Source organism: Alligator sinensis, unplaced genomic scaffold (assembly GCF_000455745.1).
Source record: "Alligator sinensis unplaced genomic scaffold, ASM45574v1 scaffold670_1, whole genome shotgun sequence".
Taxonomy (NCBI): Eukaryota; Metazoa; Chordata; order Crocodylia; family Alligatoridae; genus Alligator; species Alligator sinensis.
Genome location: NW_005842297.1, coordinates 1,141,112 through 1,167,599, shown reverse-complemented (window position 1 = coordinate 1,167,599; position 26,488 = coordinate 1,141,112). Strand labels below are relative to the sequence as shown.

Here is a 26,488-nt window from a genome sequence, read left to right as displayed (position 1 = left end):
ATCTTAAAATGGCACAATTCCATATTCTGGTGCAGTTAGGTTGGTATCAAAATGCTTTATACTGTTCTTCAACAAGAAATGGAATAATTATACAAGTGACCCTTATGCACCTGTACCAGAGTAACTATTAATATAAAAAAAACCCCTCCTAAACTAAAATAGTTCTACCAGTAAAACTTCTGAGTTTAAAATAGGCTTTAATCCATAATATGTTTAATTATATCTTGATATGTTCTTCACAGTGGAACAGTTGGCTTCAACTTCTCCTTTCATGGCTTGGCTGGTGTAGTGCCTTGGATTATCAATTTGATATCATCTTGTGACTGCAAAGACTAACAGGGAAACAAAACAATGTCAGAAGTAATAGTTCCTGTCACTGCCCCTCAAAGAGTGAAACTACCTTCCTTGCCTTCCACTGGGCTGGCTGCTTAATATTATTATGGCTTAAAGTCTTGGATCACAGGGACTGTTGGCCTGTGAATAAAGAGGGGTAGATGGGGGAGTACCAAGAACATTTTCAAGCACTACAGTTATATAAAGGAGGCTCTGGCAAACAGGATGACAGATGTTTCAACAAGCAAGCTGACTTTCCAACCAAAGAGAAGAAAAACAACCTTAATGGATTGATTTAAGTTATGGATAGAAATGTTAAGTTTAGGTTAGTAAACAGGCATAGAAAGCTCCTGCTTTCTTTAACCCATTTTCCTAGATATCGTGTTTCTGCCAGTGAATAAATGCTACTTGGTTTTGAAGAAACCATTCTTGCTGGTCATAGGCCAGGGGGAGGAAGAGGAGGACGGATTAATGGGCATACAGATGCTAAACTCAATGGGTATATCCATGTAAATGGTTGTTAAATAAGAAAGCTGCAGCCCAGAGGTCCAGTGTAATAATGTGAGAGCTGTGCAGTCTCAGTAAGAGCAGAGAGGAGACGGCACAACCTGTGCCCCAAAGAGTGCATTTGAGAGGGACAAAAAGAGACATGAAGAGGTGTACATCTGGGAGCAGTGATTGTTGGCTTCATGCAATCACTGTAACAGTTAGGTCAGTTTTACAATAATTTGTTTAAGAAATTAGTATTTTTCATAGAAGGTTATAAAACATTTCCTAACGAGACTGAAAAGAGCCATAGACTAATATACTATAGTTAATTCTGTAAAATGGATATAGCATTACTCATTCAATAAACTCTAAGGTCCATTTTATACTTGTGATGTTATTCTATTCAATTTTTGCATATAATTTTACAGGTCAGGCCTTTGGTTAAATACAGGAAATTACTTGCAATGACACTTCTTTAAAAGTGTTGCCCTTTGTGGTTCTGTAACCATGGTCATATGTTCTCAACTACATTACCATTAAAAGACAACACTATCACTTTCCTCACCATTAATTACACCATAGGTAATAATGTGAATTCTGGTTGATGTTTTATTAAGCATAGTTAATTATGATAATGCAACAATAGAGGAAAGAACAAATATACATATAAAGAAATTTTAAATTTAAGGTTTAACTATTAACTGACACACCAAAGTATATCTCATATCCTAAATATAGCAAGGCAGTGTTTCTGAGTTACCGGGCAGTACTGGCTGAATCTAATTCCTAGTCAAAGGGGAGTTTGTAGGATGATTTGTCTTGCCACAACACTTCTCCAGGCACCTGCCACTGCTGGGGCTATGTACTCTGTTGCATAATGGAGGGCTGACTTAAGTCCTACAAATCTGTATAAAAAGGGCAACTTAACACTGACATGTGGACCATAATAACATTTCAGAAAATCCTGACCTGCGTGTTGAAGTTTTGCACCATAATATTATGTTAATATAAATCTCAGTATTCTTAAAAGATGAAAGCAATGTGATGAGATTGCATGGGGCATAGGTAGATAAATGAATTCAGAACTACACCATCTACAAAAATTCTTCTAGCACAACAATGTTTTTTCTATTGCTCATCTTTATCTTTCACATACCGTACACCCCTACCCTATAAGACACACACCTTAATTTGGGAAGGTGGAATGAAGAAATAAAGATTTTTCCTTAACAAAACAATGGAGGAATGGGCAGAATCTTTCTTGCCATTGAAAGGGCGGTAGGCTCTGGCTCTGCAAAGCGGAGAAATGCAAGAAATGCAACCATTTCTTGCATTTCTTCATGCAAGAAATGGTTGCGTGGTTGTTTTTTGATGAACCAAAAAAAAAAAAGGGGGGGTGGGGGGGCAGGAAACGGGGAGTCAGACCAGGCCAGCTCAGTTAAAATGACTGACCAGAAACAGCTTGTGAATTTTCCTTAAAGCTATTTTTTGGGAAAAAGATGTGTATAGTATGTGAATAAATATAGTAATATTGGTGAAACAAGCTTACAAGCTGTTTCTGGTTAGTCATTTTAACTGAACTAGCCTGGTTGACTTCCCCGCCCCCACATTTTTTTTCGTCAATAAACTGCTGGTGTTTACAGCCAAATCTAAAGCTTATTGCCACTTTTACAAATAGCTGGAAGGATGAAAAACATACTTTCTTGTCAAATTATTCCTCCTACATATAGTAAAGTGTATTTTGTATAATTTTCTAAATGAATGTTACAATTTTTTCACATTTTGTGGACTGATGGTTTTTTTATTATATTAGCAACTAGACGCCCCAACAGAAATTTGGGGCGTCTGCCCCAAACAGAAATTCTGCCCCAATTTGGGGCGTCTGCCCCAAACAGAAATTCTGCCCCAACAGAAATTAGTGTCTTGTTGTACCAGCTATTGTACAGGAGAATAGTGAAAATATTTTGCTCTGGAGAGAAGATTTTATCAGTTAAATACACATAACGAGCAGAGGTTGAGATGGGGAAAGTAGAGGAAAACTAGTTTTCCCAAGGTCACATCAAATCAGTGGAAGAGCCAGAAATTGAGCCCTGTTCTTCTGGACGCTATCTCATTTACAAACTACTTTTTACCTGTATATTTGAGCTAGAAAATGAATACTGATTATGCCAATATTTTGATTAAGGAAGCAACAAACACTTTGTTGGGGAGGGTGGGGTTTAACATACTCAGATATGAGTTAAATAAAATGGAGAAAAATACAACCCCTCTCCAAGCCTTTCCCCAAGCAGCTATTAGTAATAAAATATGACCTAAGCCATTTACAAAGAAGTGATACAGACCTGTTGTCTATTTAATGTTATTTCCTCAATGCTTTTCTATAGTGAAAAGTGGTTGCCCTTGTTTGACAGGAGGAAAGAAAACAATTAATTTCTATTGTCACAAAATACAACTCTTTCTTACACACAATCTGCACAAAAATATCCTGATGCAAAATATTTCTTAGAATTTATGCCTTAGGACTGTTCCTAAAGAGCTAAATTACTCACCCTCATCCTTCCATTTCTTATTGCTGGCCCATCTTCTGCTAACCTCAACACATACAAATCCATTTTGTACTCTCTTCCTCCTCGAATGCTAAATCCAAATCCTTTGGCTCCCTTCTCCAAGTCAACAGTGAAATAATCAAAATCCTATATAGGTAAAAACAAAGTGAAAACCCAAATGACTATATGAATGGATTTGTTTTTGTTAAGTCAAACCCTAAAGCATATCTATGTGAGTATTGAATTACTCAATTATCATATGCAAATAAATCATTTCTATGATTTTTACAAAGTATTTACATTTTCCCATGTCCCTTAAAGTGAAGCTTATGAGAGCTTTCTGGGTCTGTAGTGTTTTCTGAGGGCTTCCAAAAATGTAGACCATGTGCCTTTTGATTTAATAATCTTTCTGCCATATTTTTAAGCCAATTTTTACCCACTTTTTGTCATTTGTTTAAATCTAAGCTTTGGTCCCAATCCTGCCTTCCTAACACCATTAGAAATACATGAGAATGATTTGATTCACATTAATGAAACCACTAACATAAAGCTTATTTCTGGAAGGTTGTGAGATTGGGCTTGGTGTGAAAACAGACATCTGACTAATTAGCATACAACACGTTTTGATTTGCATAGATTATTCACAGCAAGTCCAAGTATACAAAAATCATTTTATGAATAAGGAACAATATCCCTCTGATACTTTTATAAAGCTCTTTGTAGTTATTTTGGTTTGAAATAATCTTCATTTTCTATAGCAATAGACTATTATGTAGACTTGCTATCTGCAAGTTATCTGCTACACTGCCGCCTGCGGTGGTTCAAGTACCTACTTTGAACACCTTCAAGAGACATTTGGATGTTTATCTTACTGGGATCCTATGACCCCAGCTGACTTCCTGCCCCTGGGGCAGGGGGTTGGACTCGATGATCTTCCGAGGTCCCTTCCAGCCCTAATGTCTATGAATCTATGAATCTGGTCTGGATGTACCACAAGGTTTACTGTGTTAGGATGAGATCGAGTCTTTAAGGCTTTGCCTGTGGTAAGAGACTATTTGAATGGTTGGTATATGGCTGTTCTGGAAAGTGGGTTGTCTCACAAGTATTTTAACTCTCTGATACATATTAAAAAGGCCTGGTTATAGTTGTAGCTACAGCATTATAAAATATTACATATCTTTTCACAAACATTAATGAATTAGGAATTAATTTCTTTAGCAAGAAGATACTAATTCATCATAAAAAGCTTAAGGTGAATTAAAAATCTGCACTTCTGAGCTCTGTAATTCTTTTGGCTTGTACCTGGGGCTGCCTGTAATCTGAGAGAGGGTATTGCCTGGTGTCAGGAGAATGCTGCCTATAATCTATCAAAGGTGGCTGCCGGTAGTCCAGAGGTGGTGGCTGCTGGTAATCCACTACTGGCGGATGCCTGTAGTCTAATGGAGGTTGTCTGTAGTCTGTTGAGGGCTGCCGGTAGTCTGTAAACGGAGGTTGTCGGATGTCAGGTTTCACATCTTGTCTTGCTTTTACTTCTGACCTATAACTGAGTAAGTTAGAATGATTATTTTGGTGCTTTATACTTTAAGAAAGCTGTGTGAGGCTAAAACAAATTGTAAGCAGGCATGAAATGCAATACCAAGAGTTAAAAGGAGACTACTCAGGTGTAAAATTGTATAAAGCTGGGCTTCATAGAGAAGCAGATCCTGTGTCTGAGTTGTGCTTTCCAGGGCAAAATTGAGTTATCTAATTTGTGGCTAGGTGACTTTGCCAAAACCATTGAGCATAATTTTTCCATCGGCTTCAATGGGAGTAGGACTAGGCCCAATGTGGCAGGGGCTGAAACAGGACTCAGTTACCTTGTCTAACCCAAAGACTAAATTTAATGTATAAAAATATAGTACAAAGGGAAAGAATACATTTGCTTGTTTAGTACTTTGTTCCAGAACTCAGATTGCATAGAGAAAGTGAAGTATTAAAATATTAAAGAAATGTAGACATTTGCAGCCTCTGTATTTTATTGAGATAAGCTACTGTTACTGTGAGCTCTTAAATTCAGGAAAGGACATGTTCTTTGGCCCAGCCATTATGTTGTTAATAAAATAAATATTTGATATAGTTGCCATTAATATAGGGAATATTAAGTGCTCTGACTTCCTAAAAAATCTTATGATAGCTGTTCCTAGTAAGTCATACTAGTACTTGAGTGTAGATGTGTCATACAATGCACATTTATGAATGGAGGAAACAGATTTTGGTTAATGAGGATTTAATAATGTATAAAACATTATTAAATGTGGGCAGTGGGGTCCCGCAGGGCTCGGTCCTTGGGCCCGCCCTGTTCAACATCTTCATCAGTGATTTGGATGAGAGGGTGCAAAGCACCCTGTTCAAATTTGCTGATGACACCAAGATGTGGGGGGATGTGGGCACAATAGAAGGCAGCAACAGGCTACAGTCGGACCTTGACAGGTTACAAGGATGGGCGGAGGAGAACAGGATGGGGTTCACCACAGACAAGTGCAAGGTGATGCACCTGGGGAGGAACAACCGGCACCATACCTACAGGCTGGGGAACTCCCCTCTTGTCAGCATGGAGGTGGAAAAGGATCTTGGAGTCATTATTGACTCCAAGATGAACATGGCTCGGCAGTGTGGGGAGGCGGCTAGGAAGGCCAACTGTACCTTGTCGTGCATCCACAGATGCATTTTAAGCAGGACCAAGGAGGTGATCCTCCCCCTCTATGCAGCACTGGTCAGGCCGCAGCTGGAGTACTGCGTCCAGTTCTGGGAGCCGCACTTTAAGAGGGATGTGGACAGCATCGAGAGGGTCCAGAGGAGGGCCACTCGCATGATCAAGGGACAGCAGGGCAGGTCCTATGAGGAAAGGTTACGGGACCTGAACCTGTTCAGCCTCCAGAAGAGAAGGCTGAGGGGGGATCTTGTGGCCTGCTATAAACTAGTCGGGGGGGATCGCAGGGGGTCGGACTAGATGATCTGCCCAGGTCCCTTCCGACCCTAGAAACTATGAAACTATGAAAACATTGTTTTAACTGGTAATAGATAAAAGAAATTGAGGCCCACAGTCTTCCAAAGAAATTATACTTCCTCAGAAAAGCAAGCACTGCATATTTATCCAAATGGGCATTGGTGAATTATATAGCGCTGTACTTAAAGAAGAAAAAGGGAATCCAGTTCGTAATGTCATTTTAAATGCTTTAGTTGTGTAACATATTGAACATGCCTTAAAGCAGGCCCTGAATGTGCTGTTCAGACACTTCTGTAAGAGGCATCTAATTTTGATTTAACTAAAATCATGACTTAGCAGACTCTTTCATAATCTAATGCTTGTATTTGTTTGATGTATATTTCAGGATGCCCTTATTAAAGCTTCAGCAAGCTGTTAATGCACTGAATGAAATAATGTACACACTGTCCTCCATGAAAAAAAGACACCAATGAATGCATTCAGCAGCTGAAATTAGGCTGAACATTATTTTGAATCTGCTTATTTCTTCATCAAAATAAGTTTTATTGTGTTGTTGATGTCTCTTTTTTTTAAACTACAACAAAGAAACTTCATTGTTATAGTGTAATACCTAAAAATTAGACATTATTAGCTATATTTCCAACCAGACACATAAAGAAAAGGAAAAAAAAACCCTATTTATTTCCTGTAAGACTTTCCTGAAAGACTGCAAATATACACTGACATATGTACTGTCAAAATCTGTACACTGTATTCATAATAGTATCTACTTTTTTATTTGCAATCTTCTTAGCTTCCTTACTTTTTAGTATAGTGATTTCCTGTAGCAAAAATGTAGAATACAGAATTATTGTAATAGTGAGTTTTTTGTAAGAAAAAAAAATAATGTTTATAAATTTAAACATCAGTTAGTGTGTTAACCTTGGATGACAGAGAAAAACAACCTTTCTGGGTTCATAATTATATAAACACATTGCAACATGTGAACATTAACAGCTAGTAAAATACCATACTATATCAATTAATAATACCACATTTCTTTCCTGGGACACTAGCCATTATAGACAATGGCTAATACGGTGTTCATACTATACTGGCATATCTGTATCCTAAAAGATGATGCAGTTATTTACAAATTGAATCCACAGTAGCTCTTGTTGACTATGCAAACGGATTTATTAACTGGATTTATATACTTCACTGGACTTCTAGTAAAATGCTGGACAAGCCATCTTTTCATAATTATAAAAAAAATATAGTTCGTATGTCACACAAGGGTTCCAATCTTGCAGACATTTATAACGGAGATAAAGTTGGCCCAAATGGGACTGAAAATTGTTGTAGGATTAGACTTCGTGAGAGGCACAGATCTTCTGAGAACTGGGCTAATTCAGTTTGGTGTCTAATGAAATATGAGAAAAATAAATTTAAAACCTGTAGAAATATTGGAGGCAGGCATTTTGGTTCATATGATAGGAATATTAAGCACAGGTGACTTATAGTGCATAACACCAAAGGCAAAACTGAATATCATTCCTTTATCAGAGTGCAGAAATGCTAGAACTGGCCTTTACTGTTTATGGGCTAAGGACATATATTAATTTGTCAAGTTAAGCATAAAGGCAGGTAGTGTAATCAGCTTTATTTGACAGGAAAAAATAAATCTAAGGATAAAAGAGTGTTGACTAGAAAGTAGAAAATGCACAAACTAGTATGTTATTCTTCAATCTAGATCTATTTTAAATACATTTTGCTCTTAAAGTAGCTGGTCACAAAATTCTTCCCTAATTTGCTGTATCATTCAGTCACAATATGTACACACAAATTATACATGTAATAGGAAAAATCATCTGGATGAAATTGATTTGCTGTAGATAAAGCCTGCTGTAAGTGAAAAATATTTTCTTAGCAGCAGTGTTTTATTTAACAGAAGATAGAGGGGTTAGTTCTTAAATTTACTAAAAAGGCTCTATTTCTGTGAGCTTAATAGGTATAAACCTGTTTTGTAACAAAAAATGAAGTTTGCTAGGATGAAGATATTAGCAATGATACTATCATGTTGTTCAGTTTTCTAGCAAAAAATTAATTCTGAGGGTCTTACACTTGAACATAGTACATCTCATTTTAGGAAAGCATTGCTAGATCTTTGATTAGGCTGATATATTTCTTACCCGTAGACAAACAATGTTTGTCACTTTAATTTAATGCGCTTTAATTTGCTTAAATTTAATTCTATACTGTGCATGTTACCACTTGAATGCAGGGTCAAAGTTGCCAACAAGCAACATCCCAGATCACAATAGTTAGAAACAGAGGGGAGACCACTTAGGCCATAATCTCAAACTGGACTTAAAGGAGACAGAATAGGGAGCAGTGGTTCTTACCTGTTTTCATGTCCTTGTAACTGAAGTGGTTGTGGAGGTGGTGGCTGTGCTACAGGGCTGTGCTGTGCTACTGGGCTCTGCTGTGCTAGTGGACTCTGCTGAGCCATCGGGCTGTGCTGCTGTGCCATGGGGCTCTGTTTCTCTGAGCTTGGTGCTGAAGCTGGACTGTTCAGCTCTGCATAATGGGAAGCTGGAGATTAAAGAGCTGTCACCACGTGGTATTTAATAAAGGGCAAAGGTAGACAATAATCATTTTTTGTCACATTCTACCCCTGAAAATTTACGTTTTGTCGCTTTTATTATCTTGGCTTATAATTAGATTTGAAGACTTCTGAACCGAATAAGCTTCATTTGATATTCCCTAAGATCTGGAATCCTGGTCACTTCTATAACTCCAGCTGACACATCTGTTATTTAAAACCCAATCAAACTGGGTAAATGGGTTCCATGTTTCATAGTTTCTTTGAAAAGCCTAGAAATATTGATATTTGGAAACTAACATTTGGGGAGAATGAAAAATTTTACTGCTTTCGTTACAGTTATGGGATGACAAACTGTTGCAACAAGATCTAAAATGCTGATCTATTTGTGGCTTCTCCTGCTCTTTTTCAAGTCAACTAATGTTTTCCCATAGACCCTTTTAGGAGAAGGTTTAATCTTATTATAGGAGCTTGCAAGTTGGGCTATGGATAGTGAAACTAACCTAGATGCATTTAAAATACCCAGCTACAATTATTATTAATTTGACAGTAGCATGCAACATGCCAAGATCTCTACAGATACATGTAGAAAACCAGGGTCCTTTTCCCAAGCAGCCTCCCATCTGAAAAGACAATGAAGATGAAAGGTGGGGAAAAGAACACAATGGACAAGGAGAGAATTAGAAAGGGGATTTGCCATGAACAGTGCAGGTTTTCTCCTGCTTTGGAAATTGGGGGTAAAAGAGTGTGCTAAGTCTGTGCAAAGCCTATACCTGGCACAGCAGATTTCCTACAGCATAGTGGCATAGCTATGCCAGCTGCCAAGTATAATATATCTGGGCATGGATGACCTAGGGAAAACAACCCGTGTAGCTCTGCTCACAAGTGTAGAAGGGAATGCAACAGCTTCAGAGGCTACTTCTCATAATGCAGGGAGTTGGTCAGGGAAAACACCTTTAGACTCCTTGTTCCCATTTGCAGCTGGACAAATAGGAGTCCTAATTTAAAACTGTGGGTGTGTGTTGTGTGAGCTTGATCCTGACATGTGTGCATGTGAGATCTTGGTCTTGGGCTTGACCTGATTATGGTCTCCTTAGCACTTTCAATTCTTCTAATTTTTACTAGATTTCTAACCTTTACCTCCTATCTATATAGTTTCCTAGTTGTGCTCACTTATTTTATGATCATTTAAAAAGTTTGGATTCTTGGGGATAGTTTAATTTTTGCCAATTTGTTGAAAAAGGCCTTGAAGTTTGCACTCCAAGAACTTGGGGCTGAACCTGAATTTACAGGTGCAATCAATACTGATTTCATATTTAGGGTCTTTCCAGACATGCAGGTAAAAGGTGTGATGGGATCAAATGCAGGATCCACACAATCATACTTCCTACCATGCCACACATGACCGATAGGAGGCGTGATTCTGGGATCATGCATCAGATCCCTTCATGCCTTATTACCAGTGCAGGAGAAGTCTGGGATCATGATCCCAGGCTCCTCCTGCCCTGGCTAGTAGTGAGCTCCTACAATTGGGAGCCCCCTCAGCTGACAGGGCTTCCAGCCACCTCTGTGTTCTAACCCCTAATCCAGGGGTGGGCAAAATGCAGCCTGCCAGCCGGATGCGGCCTGCCAAGCCATTCTATCCGGCCTGCGGGGCCCCTAAAAAATTTAGAAAAGTAATATTAATCTGCCCTGGGATGCCTGTCATGCGGCCCTCGATGGCTTGCCAAAACTCAGTAAATGGCCCCCCACCCAAAATAATTGCCCGCCCCTGCCCTAATCTGTTCTCAGCAATTGCTCCTGAGCCCCCCCCAACCCCCCCATCCTTTGTAGCACCCAACCATTTCAGGTGTGCCTCTGCTTTCTCTGCTGCTTAAGGTAACCTGTGCTACTGTAGTTGGATCTATCTGGATTATTGTTAAATGCCCGTATGATTAACTGAACAGTGTTGATTAGATACTACATGACACATCTCTGTAGATATTTATAAAATTGACCTCTGGGTAATGTATTTCACTAAATTTAAAACTTTTTCAATACAAGTCTGAGCAAATTTGAACTGGAATATAAATTTTACTATTTAAAGGAGTAGAACTTTGCTGTTCTTTTAGTTTTATATGTATTTCTTTGCACTGGATTCATTTAGTGAAGCAGATAATTTGGTGCAGCTATTATCCATGGCCAGTGACTGCCAATTTCCATATATAATATTCAGTGGCTGTTAAAGTGATAGTGCTGAGAGGTGAAGGTCATCTAAATAGAACACAAATCAGCAAGTAATCACGTTGCTTTTTGTATTTGACATTCCTAGCCACACTTGTATTCTGAAACTGGGATTTAAAACCACAATCTCATTAATGCAGCAGACTTCATATATTGGCACTGCAGCTCTTTGAAATCAAGAAACATGAAGCTAACATCAAAGTAACTCCACTGATTAGTTTGCAAGGTGATGCCCAGAATAATGAGTCTGTCCAGTTCCAATCCTAAAACCCAAATACTTTAGGGTTTACTTCTCCCATAACTTGCATGCTGTGTGATCAGATCTTTGCAAAATGTGATCAGTGAGAATTCCCGCTTTGCACCAAGATAGTAACTTACATCCATTTAGCAGTCACAGGTGTACATGAAAACAGAACATGAAAGTTTGGGCAGAACCAAGTCCTTTCTTCTTGTGAGTCCCTTAGGGTTTGTTTTTTCTACTTCTGTGGGAACATCACAAAGAAGCAAGCCCTGCCCATTTAGCATGCACTACAGGCCCAAGTGGGTAAATGTATCTGCTTTAAAGTGGCTTTGAGGATATACCAGTAAGCATTCGCAAGACAGGCAGTCTGAGAATGCTGGGGCAATTATAACCTGCACATCCTGCATGTCCTAGCTGTGTGCATGTGTAACAACCCCCCCTCACTTTGAAATAGTGATGCGATTCAAACTAATTGAAGGCTCATAACTTTCCTTCTAGGCTTTACACTTACCCTCCTGAGGGATGATGCGAAGTGTTACACTAAGACCTGCATCTTTAATTAGCTTCACAATATCTGCATGAGGCATATTAATAATAGATTGGCCATTCACAGCTAAGATCCGGTCTCCGACTTTTAGTTTTGCACAGCGGTCAGCAGGACTTCCATCAATTATCCGCCCTATTTTATGGGGTACAGCTAGACAGGGAAAAATATTTATTGTTAACGCATGTTTCAGTAGATGGTAAAAGAAAAACAGACTGTAGACTCATTTTGAAGATTGTACCAAGTAAATTAAAAGATATTGCACAAAGTCACTGTAGTACAGCCCCTCAGTTAGGATTCAAGATCCTTTCATTCTAGGTTGCTGTTCAGATATGAAGTTCAAAGGCTACTTACAAAGTTGGCATTTGGCAAGGTGTGACAGGTTGGTGAAACAAACTGGCAAGGGATGGCAGATTAAAGCAACAATGAAAGGACCATATTTTGCATAGTGAGCAGTCGTCCCTGCCTGCCACCAACCAGGCCATATTTGCTTTATATAAAATATATATTATGTGAGGATTGTAAATATGAGACTAAAAGTGCTCACCATTCTGTTCTCATCTCTCATCAAATATAATGCAAGATAACATGCAAATTGTATCAGGGATTTATTACAGATGTCTGTACCATCCTAATTAGCTACATGTCAGGATGAATACAGTTGGTGTATAACCAATCAATGGACACTTTTATGTGCATTATGTATACCTAATATCTACCTAACAAGTAGGGCTGTGTGAAGCTTCAGTTGCTGATTTGATACAGAGGAGATTTGGCCCAATTCGGCGGCCAAATCTCTGAATCCGAATCAAATCAGGAGACCCATTAATCTCTCCGAAATTAATTGGAAGCCTCGTATTCAATTCGGAGAGAACAATGATTCGGCCATAGACACAGCTTTATATGTTTTTTCTACATACCTTGAGGTACCAGGCACAGCTCGTGAGTGCTGAGATGGCGGGGTAGATGGAGCATCCCATGTGAGTATCGGGTGGTCCCCCGTACGCTCAGCAGTGGACCTGGAAGTGGACCAGGTCCACTTCTGGTCCACTTCCAGGTCCACTGTGGAGCATGCGGGGGACCGTCCCCTGGCTTGGTGACTGGTGCCTCCTGGGTCTTGTGGGGCACCTGGGATCCCCTTGCAGCCAGTTGCCAAGCTGGGAGGGCATGGGGGGGGGCTCCTGTGGGATACTCCATTTGCCCCACCATCTCAGTGTTCACCAGTCGTGCCTGGTATACATATAAAGCTGTCTGTATGACCGAATCACTGATTCTCAGAATCAGAATCAAATCTTCAGATTCAGATCTGGCCAAATCAAGTCAGGACAATGATCCAAATCAGTGAATTGAATCACTGTCCCCCGAATCGGGCCGAATCTGGATCTGAATTGAATGCTGCCCGCTTCACACACCCCTACTTACAAGTATATCAGGTATATTCTTGCAACATTTTCCAGTTAAAGCTGCTTCTCTTTTTACTGTTTCTCCTTGTTTCTATCATTCTTCATGCTTCAATCCACTCTTCTTGCTCACATTTTCTTATGTCTTTCTCCCTCACTTCTCAGATGTTCTACACACGTACTTGTCCTCACTCCCCGTCCTCCTTTTTCTCCCACACAATCTCAGATCCTTATCTTAGACCAGAACTTTACTATAGGTCTCATCTACAGCTGTCTTTCTCAAGCCTCTTCTCATCCTTCAATTCACTCTCACTACAATCCACTTCCTTTCTCTCTCTCCCTTATACACAAACATGCTGATCCCGATGTACCTTATCTATTGCATGTGAAATACAGTAGATGTGTCAATTTCAGTGACATCGATGATTTGGTGTCAGTTCCATTGTGTCTGTAGCAATACAGAGTTTAGTATGGACTAGTCACCTTGAGATTTACCCACATTCTTGGGTAGATGTTGCTGGGCTCAATACTCCCCTGGCTAATTGCTATCAACACATAGGCGAGCAGGTTTAAAGCTAGCTCAGCTGACATGAACCACATTTACACCCTAACTAGGTAGATGTGCCAAAAGCAACCTGTTCAGGATCATATAGGAAATAAAGGCAGAAGTGCAGATTTAATCACAGTCTTCTCAGTCCTAGGTCAGTGTAATGGACCATCTTTCTACTTAACTAAGGAGGAAGGTAGGCAGTAGTTACATAGAAAGACCAAAGGATTTATTATAGAGGGACAAATTTTAAGATAAAACTTATGGAAGAATAATAAGATTTCTTTATCTGAACCCCAAATCTTAAAAGTAGGACTCAACACAAAACCTCCTCTTAAGTTTTTTTTTTTTTTAAGTTCTTTTGTCAGTTATTTGCTGATAATATTGGTTACATTGTACAAATGACCATAGAACAAATCAGAAGGCTCACATTCCCACCATTTGAAATGCGGATGCTGTCCAGTTTGCTAATAAATAGTCTTCAACTAGTCAGTGAACATCAACCAGCCCTAAACAGCAAAAGGAGCCTCATCAATCCTGAATAGCCACTCTCAGTCCCCAAAATGTCTGAGAAAGCCACAGAACTCTTGCCACTGTAAATACTGTAGGTTGAAGTTTATTGTCAAATTGAAATGAACTAAAGTACATGGAAGAGGTCAGTGAAAGTGCAAATCAACATAACTGTTATTATAATTTTTTAGTGTTTACAGAAATGATCTATGTTGACTTAAAAATAAATAATACTGACAACAAAACGATATGATCATAAACTGGAAACAAACCAAAACATATACAACACTGTTAAATATTACTCATGGGTTTTTTTAACCAAATTTAACCAAAAATAACACTTGAAATGTAGATGGTATATTTAGGCCTCCCTAAATTACAATTTAATGGCATGAGTCCATTTATAAAATCTATGAAACTTTATCTGTTTATACCAGCTCTGGTACTCTCCTCTTCTACTTACTTTGACTTTATAAGATAAAAACACCAGAACTGAAGAACAATTGCTTCATTACTATTTTCTTTAAGAAAGTCAATATATTTTTAATCTTAGCATTTAAAGATAATCAGGCATTGCAAAAGGGGAAGGGGCATTTACATGTTTTATTTCAAAAGGAAGGAGACATTTACATTTTTTATTATAAGTATCCCTAACCAAGTATATAGTGCTAATATAAAGCAAATCATTAACAGGCAGAGTATTAAGAATGCCCAGCCTCCATCAAACAAACGAAACAGTCCTTTATCTGTGAGAAAAGATTCACTGACCTTATGGTACAAATACATCCAGTGCATCTCTCATGCAGACACAATAAACAAAACCTCAAAGTGACTTTTGTTTCTGTTAAATGAATTGTATATATACTACATAACAATGACTGTTAGATTTTTAAAACATGTTAAAAATTATTTTTATGCCTTTTAGATAATTAACTGAGAGTTGAACATGCAGATAACTTCTCTGACAGTCAGATTGCATGCTTCTTTAACATTATGATTCAGTCAAAATACAAATTAAACTATAGCTATTGCAATGCTGACACAATTAGGGCACTTGCTGAATGAACTGCTGGTTCAGAAATAATTATGCCCAGTGTATTATTCCCAAATCTTTTTTTACATTAAAAATCTACTAGGTGTTGAACAATCACATTATGTACAAAACCACAGAATGAGTTTTACTACTGATGTAGTTGCAAAACTTCACATGTGCATAGAAAACTAAATTCCCAAACTGAATAAAACAGCAATATGAAGTGAAACAATTATATTTATACAGTACCTTTCACATCAAATCAAGTAATAAAGTATCTGCACTGCATCTATAAAAAGCACTTAAATCATAATTATTACAGAGCCATCTCTGGTGTGGAATGCAAGAGCCACATCAAGGTTATTGCTAATGCTAGAGATGAAGCCTTCAATATCTTGTGCTTTGTAAAAATGTGTGGGGAAATTGGTTTGGCATTGATTCATAAGAAAATGTGTCTCTCCTAAAATCACCATCATTGCCTTATGTTGCCTTTCCTTCCAAATAATGACCAGCCTTGATGCTTCTTAACGTATGATCAATGGTAGAGGTAGTAGGACTGCAGGTCATAAGGGCTAGGAACAGAAATTACACATAAACCAAGTGATGGGAAACCAATTCAAATTTGTAACACAACAGGGCTAGGGACAAGTTCAGTGCACATAAACCGCTTTCAAAAAGGCCAAGATTGACTTAAAATATATCTGGATGGATGCAGTATCAGACTTAACTGATTTAGGTTAAATTGGTTTACTGAATTTCTGTTCCAGATCCCCTCCAGATTCAAGGTAACTCACAGTTTCCCAGTGTCCCAGGAGAGACCGCCCCTGCAAACCAACTTTGCTAGGTGGGCAGGCTAGCCTTGGCCCAAGCTGTCTGCTCCAGCTGAGCTGGGAGGCGTGCTCAAGCATCCCCCAGCTTCTGGCCTGGGCCACTGCAGGCATGTATCTGCATTTCTGGAATCAAAAGTGAATGTCTCTTCACTTGCTTATCAGTTTGATCTACATAGCTTAGATAAACCTGCGAAGACTGAATTAATTCAGGCTCAGGCTTTTTGACTGCCTGTACTTAGCCAAGAAGATGGTCTCATTCAATAACAAATTCAGAGAGAAAAGGAGATGCATACAAAATTGGACTAGGAATAATATCGTTCTTAATTTGTTCATTTGTTGTGGTAAAGAAAGTAGCATGTTGGTGACTTTGCAGAACATTTGCACTGTGATATGCAGAAGACAGTTGCTAAAATTATTAAGAATTTAATCAATTATTAATACAAAATGAAATGAAAATAACAGAAACAAGCAAGCAAACTATAAAGCAAAGCATAATAAACTAGTACTTAGATATGGTATCATGTCAGCGATGTGATGTCCTTATAAAACAAATCTTATTTAAAATGTGAAGTCGCATTTTATAACTACCTGAACCACTGAACAAAAATAACTAGTTCAGTGAAACCATCAGAACTACAAGACAAACTACCATATTTTCTTGCATACAATATGCAGAGTTTCCCCAAAAAATAATTGCTGGAAATTGGAGTGCACATTAGATGTGCAAATTACAGTAAAAACAGTTTCTGCTACTCTGCATGAAACCAAAAGTAAAATCTGCAGTGGTTCTCAGGGAGAAAAACAATGAGCAGGCTCAGCTACCTAACTACTGCTACTTAGCTACCTAATACAAAGGTTTTTTTTCTTCATTCTGCCTTTCAGAAACAAGTCATGTATTACATCTTGCAGTATGCTGTATGTGATAAAATAAGGTATAATTGATAACTGTAAGCCCAGAGTTGCCTACCATGTTAAATGTATTTACTTCCAGTAAATAGTGGACATAATACTGGTATAACTAGGGCAGGGTGAATGAGACAGTTGCCCTAGGTGCCAACTTGAGGAGAGGCAAAAAATGTGGCTGCTGCTGGCAGCTGTGCAATCACAAGGGCAATTGTCACTGCCCTGTGCCCTGAGCATCCAGCTGCATTCCCACACTGCTGCTTTATAATGTTCTATTTAATGCCCATGACAGAAGGTTTGTCAAAAGGATTCTGGATAAACATTAAATAGCAAAAACATTTTTTACAAAATAATCAGCTCTGTCCAAAAACCTGTTTGTGATTCCTTTATTATGCTGATGAATGATAATAATTAAATTAATAGTTTACTTGATCAAAAAATAAATCCACCTAGAGAGGGAAAGCATAATCCTACATCAAATGGTGGTTTAGATACATTGTAATACAGCACAGCAATTCTGGATGCTGGCAAATGTTTTCAATGCGACCTGTTTTTGCAGCCCATTTTGTAGTGATAAATCACTTCTCTAAGACTTGACCCCTGGGAGCTCAAATGCCTGTAGAGTTTGGGAAGCTGGCCAAAAATTGCTGAAGGATGTCTCCAGCATTTTTGTCAGGAGGACAAATGCTACATCAGTGCCTGATGACTGTACCTGAATTGCAGCAGTGAATGATATCCCAAAATGCAGCAAATTGTGATATGATAAATTTAAGAAAAATCAGAAGAGGACATGAACTGTCAGCTTAGGTGATAAAATGAAATAAAACATTTTCTTTTATGTAAAAATGCTTTAAAACTGGGTAATTCTGCTCCAGTTAATCAATGTTACAACTAACTGCACTAATATATTATTATGTTTTACGCCTATTCATGTTTTTGTTTTAAAAGTAAGGCTTCCAAAACTAGGTTTCTTGCTCTCCAATAAAAGATTAAACAAAAAAATCAAAAATCAAAATGAAAAACCTGGTGTTTTAGATTCATAGATGCTAGAGTTGGATAGGACCTCAACAGATCACTGAGTCCAACCTCTGCCCTGGGCAGGAAAGAGTGACTCTAGTCAGATGCCTATCCAGCCTTCCCTTAAAGACCCTACCTGCCTTGGAAGCCCATTCCAAGGTTTGGCCACCCTTACCATGAAGAAGTTCTTCCTGATATCTAGCCTAAATCTGCTCTCTGTCAGTTTGTGACCATTTCTCCTTGTTACCCCACAAGGTGCCCTGGTGAACAGAACATCTCCAGTTCCTTGCTGCGCCCCCCTAATGAATTTGTAGGTGACCAGAAGATCACCTCTCAGCCTTCTCTTGCAGAGACTGAAGAGGTCCAGGTCCCTTAGTCTCCTCTTATAGGGCTTGACCTGTAAACCCCTAACCATACGAGTAGCCCTCCTCTGGACCCTTTTGAGGTTATCCACAACCTTCTTATAGTACGGTGCCCAAAATTGGATGCAGTATTCCAAGTGCAGTCTGACCAACGCCGCATAGAGGGGAAGTATCACCTCCTTGGATCTATTTGTCATGCATCTGCTGATGCATGATAAAGTGCTGTTAGCTTTGCCGATGATTTCATCACACTGATGAATCATGTTCATCTTGGAGTCCACTATGACTCCAAGATCCCTTTCCGCTTCTGTACTGCTGAGAGAATCGTTCCCCAGCCAGTAGGTATGCTGGATATTTTTACACGCTAGGTGCAGCACGCTGCATTTGTCCTTGTTGTACTGCATCCTACTATGTTCTGCCCACTTATCCAACCTGTCCAGGTTTGCCTGCAATCGTTTCCTACCCTCTGGAGTGTGCACTTCCCCCCACAATTTAGTATCATCCACAAACTTGGACAGAGTACACTTCATGCCCACATCCGAGTCACTGATGAAGACACTGAAGAGTACAGGTCCAAGGACCAAGCCCTGCGGGACCCCACTACTCACATCCTTCCAGGTTGATACTGACCCATCTACTACCACTCTCTGAGTGTGACCCCCAAGCCAACTTGCCACCCACCAGACTATGTAAGCATCCAAGTTACAGCCTTTTAATTTATTTATGAGAATGGGATAAGATATGGTATTGAAGGCCTTCCTAAAATCTGAGAAAACGACATCCACCTCTACTCCTGTGTCTAAGTGTTTTGTGACCTGGCTATAAAATGAAACCAGATTAGTCAGGCATGATCTGCCTGCTATGAATCCATGCAGGTTGCCCTGCTGCATTATTGCCACTGGTGGCTCTCTCTCCCCTTTAGGCTAGAGACGGACATTCAAAAATCCTGAGCCTGATTTGATTCAATTTTTGCAGGTTAGTCTAACCTGGCTAGGCTAAATCATTTTGTAACTGTACAGACATTCTAGAAATGCAGGCACATGCCTGCAGTGGCTCAGGCTAAAAGCCAGGGAATGTTAGAGCAGTCCTCCCTTTCTGCCATAACACTGAGCGGAGGGGGGGCGTGCCGAGATGCTGGGGGTGTTTAACTTAAGCAGCAAAGGGTCTGGGACAGCCATTGCATAAACTGGTTTGAGCCAAATCAGGTAAGTCTGACACTACATCCAATCAGGTTTATCTCAAACCGGTTTCAGCCATTTTCAAACTGGTTTATGTGCACTGGACATCTTTTATGTTACAGGTTTAAACCAGTTTCTGATCACTTAAACCAGTTTATGTTCAATGTCTGTCCCTAGCTTTAAAATGGACTGACGTTTGTCCATTGTCTTACTTTTTTCTGATCCTTTTTCCAACTCTTATTTTTTGTATGAACACAAATGATTTGCCTAACAGTCATACTAAACACAAAGGAATTTCTCAGCATGCCCTCAAAGAATAGCTAATTGCTACAAGCAGGCATGCTTTTCTCTTTTACAGCTTCACCGTTCTTGTATCTCTTTAGTCCTTTCTCCCCATAACAGTTGAAATATTTTATTAAAAAAAAATCACTTGGCTACTTTTTCTCAATTTTTCACATACAGTAGGTAAATGCCAGAAATGATCAGGTAGAAGGGGAAAAATCAAATCTCAACTGTATCTGTTAAACCCTCTGGCAGATAAGTTCTTGAAATATTGTCTTTATGTAAACAGAAAATGAGAGTAAGCCAAGCAAATGAACCCTCCTGAGCCAGCTGTCCTTTTCAATATGTTATACAGCTCACTGCATTAATATTTATTGAGTCCTCAATTCTCCAAAGGTGCAGGAGTTTTTATTCAAGTAACAGTACCCAGCATATCAGGTTTTAATTGGGAGAATATATTAAATGTAAACATTTGTAATTTCATTGCTACTGGACAAGTTTAAATTCAGTAGGCCTGAATGTAATGGATTCTTCATCACTAGCAATTTTAAGATCAAGACTGAATGGCTGTCACAACTGCATGCTCTAGTTCAAACAACAGTTAATTCAGGGAAGTCCTTGGCCTGTGTTATGCAGGGCCATCAAACTAATGGTCCTTTCTGGCTTTATAATTCATAAACCTGTAAATCAAGACTTCTGCTTTTTGCTGGTGCAAAGGCATACAGCTTGTGCATAGAAGCAATAGCTTCCCCCTCATTCATGGGGATATATGGGGCTTTGGGACCAAACAGGCCACCTATTTGGGAGGAGAGGTTGAGATGTTCTAGCATTGCTCTATAACATATATCCCCATCTCACAGATGGAACTAGAATAAATTACCCAACTTTCACCAGAAATTTAATATTTAGTATTTTTTTCTGTTCTCTTCTCTTTTGGGTTAATGTTTGGAAATTGCATTTTACCTGGGGTATAATAGCACCACTTGTACAAAGGAAGTGTAACTCAGCTAGAAATGCCTAGCAGAGAACTGTATACATCTATGCAAAAGTTCCTGAGGAAAAGGAAATCAGGTCAAGAAGTCCTTAAACAATGCCCTAAAGAACACTATTTATATGATAGCAGGCCACTGAAACATTCAGATTGGTGATGATAATAGTAATGGAGGACTGTCACAGGCAGGTTTGGTTATGGCACTAGAAACAAACCAGGTAAGTAACTCCTATACCCCCATCATCAAGGACAAGAGTGGTGAAGACTGCCACGGTTTGTTCATGGATGATGGTTGGAAAGATGAGGAGGTGCTCAAAGACCCAGTTTTATAGCCCTGTCTCAGCAGGATAAGGTGATGATGATGTCTTGCTAGAAAAGGCTGAGAGAATGATCATTTCAGGAATGCTGTTTTTTTCTGTTTCAAAGTCACAAATTCTCTGATAAAAATTGCAAACTCTCTGATTAAAAAACTCCAATTCCGGGATTAAAATGAAACACCATCATCAACATCTGGACATATTTGGTGTACCTGCATATCGCCTGCTTGGATATATCTGGTGAACGAAGGATGACTGCCTATAGAAACTGTTATCTTCAGTCTGGCAGAAGGCTGCAGACCAAGAAGCAGACCAGACATAAAGTGGCTAGCTAACGTAAGATATGTGGTGCTACTGGCATCTAAAGTCACTAAATAATACCACACAAGATGGAGCAATATGGGAAGATGGAATGCGATGCATGAATGGCCCCTGGGGTTATTAGACTAAGGGATAGATCAGCAGTTCTCAACCTTTTGCACCTTACATCCCACCAACCATTTTGTCAAAAAAACATGATCCCACTATGATAAAAACAACCCCCCACAAAATTGCACTGTTCGAGATATCTGTTGATTCATCTATTTGAAGTACAAACAACTGACTTTTTCAATCAGGCAATGAGTTGAAGTCCCATCTACACAACCTTCGAGTCCCACCAGTGGGACATGTCCCACTGGTTGAGAAACACTGGGACAGATGGAATAGATGACAGGATCTCTGTTGCATTGTGACCAACAGAGTGGTCACAATGCTTGGACATACTTTACTGTAGTAACAGCAAATTTGGAGAAAATTAGCATGATTGTAAAGATCGATATATTACAGATGGAACTGAAAAACATTTTTTTTTGCCAAATAAGCAATAAGGACACTTAATAGCTGATATGCACATTTACTGTGGTCATCTTTCATTCCAGTTTACAATCAAAGAAATTGTATATATCCCAAATAGCAATGACTGTTAGATTTTTAAAACATGTTAAAAGTGTCTAATGAGAGACACCGCTTACTGATTTTCCCAAAAGACTTAACTTAAAAGCAATGAAATACCAAATAGGCTTCTGACGACTAGAGAAAACAACATTTTGCAAAAGTTAACTTCAGACTCGGTGTGTCTTTCAGCTCCTTGAGGTTTAGAAATAAAGAATAGCTTCATTGACTGAATAATGAATCTGCCCATGTGGTTGGTCTGAGATTATTCCTTTTGTAGCAATTTCACCCCTGCTTCCTAGTGGGTATCAAGGTGGTTCAGGAGCCAAATCTTGGGGAAAGAGTCACCTATAATAAACCTACAGACTTGCAAGGAACTGCAAATTTGAACTGTAAGATGCCCATCTATCCTCCTCTCCACATCTTTTGAAAAGATTATTAAAAAAGCACCTGCAATGAGAGTCCCCAGTAGAAATTATGCACAAAGAATTTACTTTTCCATTCCTACTTTTACTCAGTTTAGGCATTTATTTTTTTTTGGTTGTTTCTCTTCCCTTTCATCTAGAAACACATATTTCATATGCTTTTTTTTAACTGATTGCCTTGTTTGAAGGCAAAACAACCTATTCTATCAGCAGGGTATGATATCAAATGAGGAACATGCAAATAAAGCCATAATGAAAACACTCTTTAAAGCTTAAGTGAGACAAAAGTCATTACTAATATAACTGGAAATTAATTACTGCTTTTCTGAAACATCAGTTACTTAGCTTGCTGTTTAGTATCTTTGGCGAATGCAGAATTCATCCCATAGCACTTACCTTAATACATGTGGGACCAATGCTGCAAAAATTAACATGAATAGTTTTTTTGTAGGGTGTAGAATTGCTTATGAGTTAGTGGGTGGGTCTACATGTGCGATTAATGTGCACAAATTAACTCCAGACATTATCGCTTTGGAGTTTTTGCTCCCAGGCTTGCCATTTGAACATGTGCCCAGGAGCAAAAAATTCAGGAATAATAAGCTCAAGAGTTTATTCGTGTGCAGTACATGGAGCCCAGTAGGAGCAACCCAAGCTGGCAAGGGACCCAGGTTGTCAGTCCACCAGCCCAGGGCTACTCCAACCAGGCTCCATGTGTTGCAGAGGAGCTGGCTGGGGCACGAGAATGCTTCAGTGTGAGGCTAGCTGGCAGGCATTCCCTATGCTAAAGCATCCTTGTGACCCAGCCAGAGGCTTCAAGCATGTGAATCCCCCTGGCTGCTCCGACAGGGCTCCACATGCTGTAGAGCAGCTGGCTGAGGCACAAACAGCCCCTCATGCCTCAGCCAGCTCCCCTGCTGCACATGGAGCTCCATCATTCATTCAAATCCAATGTGTGATTGTTTTAAAAGAAAATGTTTGTTTTTTGGATGCCCCAAACACAAAAAGAGTAGTTTTGGGTTTTCAAGTCCTTAGCTAAAACCTGACAATGTCGCCACTGCCTCACTTCATTCTGTTTTATTTTCAACTGATTTTTTTCATGTGGGGAAAAATATTGGCTTACCAAGCCTACAATGTAATGAGATACAGTACAGATCGTGCAGATCTAAGAAACGGATTTGTTTGCACTAAGGTTCCTAGTCTTGTCAAATTGTTTTTAAGACTCAGAGGGCAGACTCAGTCAGTCTACATGTGTGCATTTACTGCACAGTAACCAAAATTACTGCACAGTATGGGCATGCATCTATACATGCACACTCATACTGTACAGTAAATATGATGACTTACACTGACTTGAGCATAAATTTGATACCTGCGTTATGACGGTATCAAATTTATATCCGATTAGTTACTGTGTAGTAACTTGCATGTAGCTGCCTTACTGCACAGTAACACTGTGTGTGTACTGACTTGGGACTAATTTTAGTCCCAAGTCAGACCATACGCATCATTAATGTGCTTTAAAGCCTGCATGGGTAGATGTCTGCTTATTCCTGCTTACTGCACAGTACATTTAAGCCGGCATAAATGCATGTGTAGACACGCCCAGAGACTTCTTTCTGCAGGGTCAAATCCTGAGCCTATCTAAGAAGTTGGGTAGGCTCATAAGAGAGGTAATATTTTGGGGAGCTATGCAAAACACGTGCAAAATGTAGAGCTGGGAGCCACTATGTAGCTCTACATAGCAGCAGGAAGGGTAAAATGAAGGTTAGATATAGGCAGTCTGTCTAGTAAAGAAGCAGGAACCAAGGTATCCTTCTATCTTCTCCTACTTGGAGCCTGATGAGGGCAAGCTGAGTAAGGCTGCTGTTACATGTTACCTTTCCAATGTGTCAAATGCTTAGGACAGGAATGTCTGCCTGTTAAGGCAGGAAAAGATCTAAGTGGGTTCTGAGAATCTGAGTTACACCTCTTCAGCTAAGGATCATCTCCAGCTTGTGTTAGGCAGCTTGTATAGCAGTGACTAGTCTGCTCCACAGGGCCAATATGATCTGGGAGCAGTTCTCCAGCATCCTAGGATGCACAGCTTTCAGCCTCCTCCCAACATGGATGGTCTATCCTCCAGAGCTCTAGTGTCCTGGAGTGACAGAGCGCCGGGGAGAGTTGGCAGCTGCAGGTGAGTAGGGAACTGGAAAATTGGGGGGTAGGCCCGGGGGGGGGGGCGGGGGGGGGGGGCTGGGAAGAGGAGGCAGGGGGGAGCCTGGGATCTCCTAGACTAAATACAGACAGTCAAAAAACCTGAGGCTGAATCAGTTGAATCATTGCAGGTTAGTCTAAGCTGCATAGATTGAACTGATAAGCAAGTGAACATTCACTTTTGATTCTGGAATTGCAGCCACATGACTGCAGTCTCTCAGGCCAGAAGTTGGAGATGTTAAAGCATGCCTCCCTGTTTGGCTGGAGCAGACAGCTTGGGCCAAGGCTAGCTTGCCCATCCTGTGAGGGGGAGGGGAAGAGGCTTGTGGGGGAAGTGCAAAGCATCTCGGGACACTGGGGGACTGTGAGTTAACTAGAATTTGGAGGGGATCTGGTACAGAAGTTCAATAAACTGATTTAACCTAAATCAGTTAAGTCTGATACTACATTCATCCAGGTTCAACTTAAAGCAGTTTCAGCCATTTTAAATGTGGTTTATGTTTATTGAACTTCTGTTATGCTACATATTTGAACTAATTTCTGATCTCTTATATCGGTTTATGTGTAATTTCTGTCCCTAGCGCTAGACATGGCCCTGCTCACCAGCTCCCTAGTGGTCACTCAGAGCAGTGCATGTCAGAGTGGGTATTAACCCTTAATGTGTATAATTGCTCACAGCACGTGCTAACGCTAAGCACTGCACAAAGTTAGCAAGTGCAGATTGTAATGTCTAACAATACCCTAAATCAAAGTAGAATCTATTCCATTGATTTGGATCAGCTGCATATAGCATGGACAGGGGATTTTTATTTCATACTTGTCCTATGTATACCTGCTCAGAACACAGTCTTATCCTTATGGCACTGCATTGCATAAAAGATTTGGTCCTGGAAATATAATTCAAGTATAGTTGTTTATGGATTTTATGGGTTTATGTTTTAAGCATGGGTGACTTCGCTTACTGCCCTGCAGTGCTCCTCATCCATTCAGCCTTTGCCCTGATGCCTCCAGCCCTGGTCTGCCCCATCTAAGAACAACAATTTGGCATAAGATAATGCTGTGTGCTAAATTAAAGAATAGATCTTCTTTGTTAAAGCACTGCTTGAAAGGGAGAACATTTCTGATGGTAGGTAGGAGAAATATGCCATCAATGTTGTATTTTTAGAAAGAATCAACTTGTCCAAGGTTGTGTTCTGATCTCAAGGCTGCCCTTAAATAAGGGGCAGGCAAAATATGGGGCCAGATCCAGCCAACCAGGCCATTCTGTCCAGCCCACAGGGCCCCTCTAAAATTTAGAAAATTATTACCTGCCAGTGGCTGCCTGTCTAAAAGCTGATGAGGCACCAGCAGCAGGAGGAGCTGGCAGCAGGACCCAGTGGCAGCAGCAGCAAGGCCTGCCTGGCCCTGACTCACCCCCAGCCCCGAACCAGAAGCTTCTGTCTAGCAGAGGCTTCTGGCCTGGTGACCATGGGGCTGTTCACCCACCCTCCCTCCATCTGAGAGTGGAAACAGATAAGAACAGGTGGAGGGAGTATGGGGAGGATCGCTGGTGCATCAGGAGCCACCCCAGCCTGGCCAGCACCACGCCGTTCCTGGCTGCATGGCTGGGACTGCAGGATGC

At 39.9% G+C, this 26,488-nt stretch overlaps 1 protein-coding gene across 1 annotated transcript in view; it reads right to left on the bottom strand.

The window, feature by feature from the left end:
• The window catches only part of MAGI2 (membrane associated guanylate kinase, WW and PDZ domain containing 2), an 880,265-nt gene that overhangs the window by 58,083 nt on the left and 795,694 nt on the right, over positions 1-26,488 (bottom strand). The window contains exons 15-18 of the mRNA XM_025209602.1: positions 11,914-12,099; positions 8,739-8,928; positions 4,671-4,911; positions 3,372-3,515 (exon numbers count right to left, since the gene is read on the bottom strand). Coding sequence (XP_025065387.1) covers positions 3,372-3,515; positions 4,671-4,911; positions 8,739-8,928; positions 11,914-12,099 — 761 coding nt within the window. The remainder of the gene's footprint in view (positions 1-3,371; positions 3,516-4,670; positions 4,912-8,738; positions 8,929-11,913; positions 12,100-26,488) is intronic.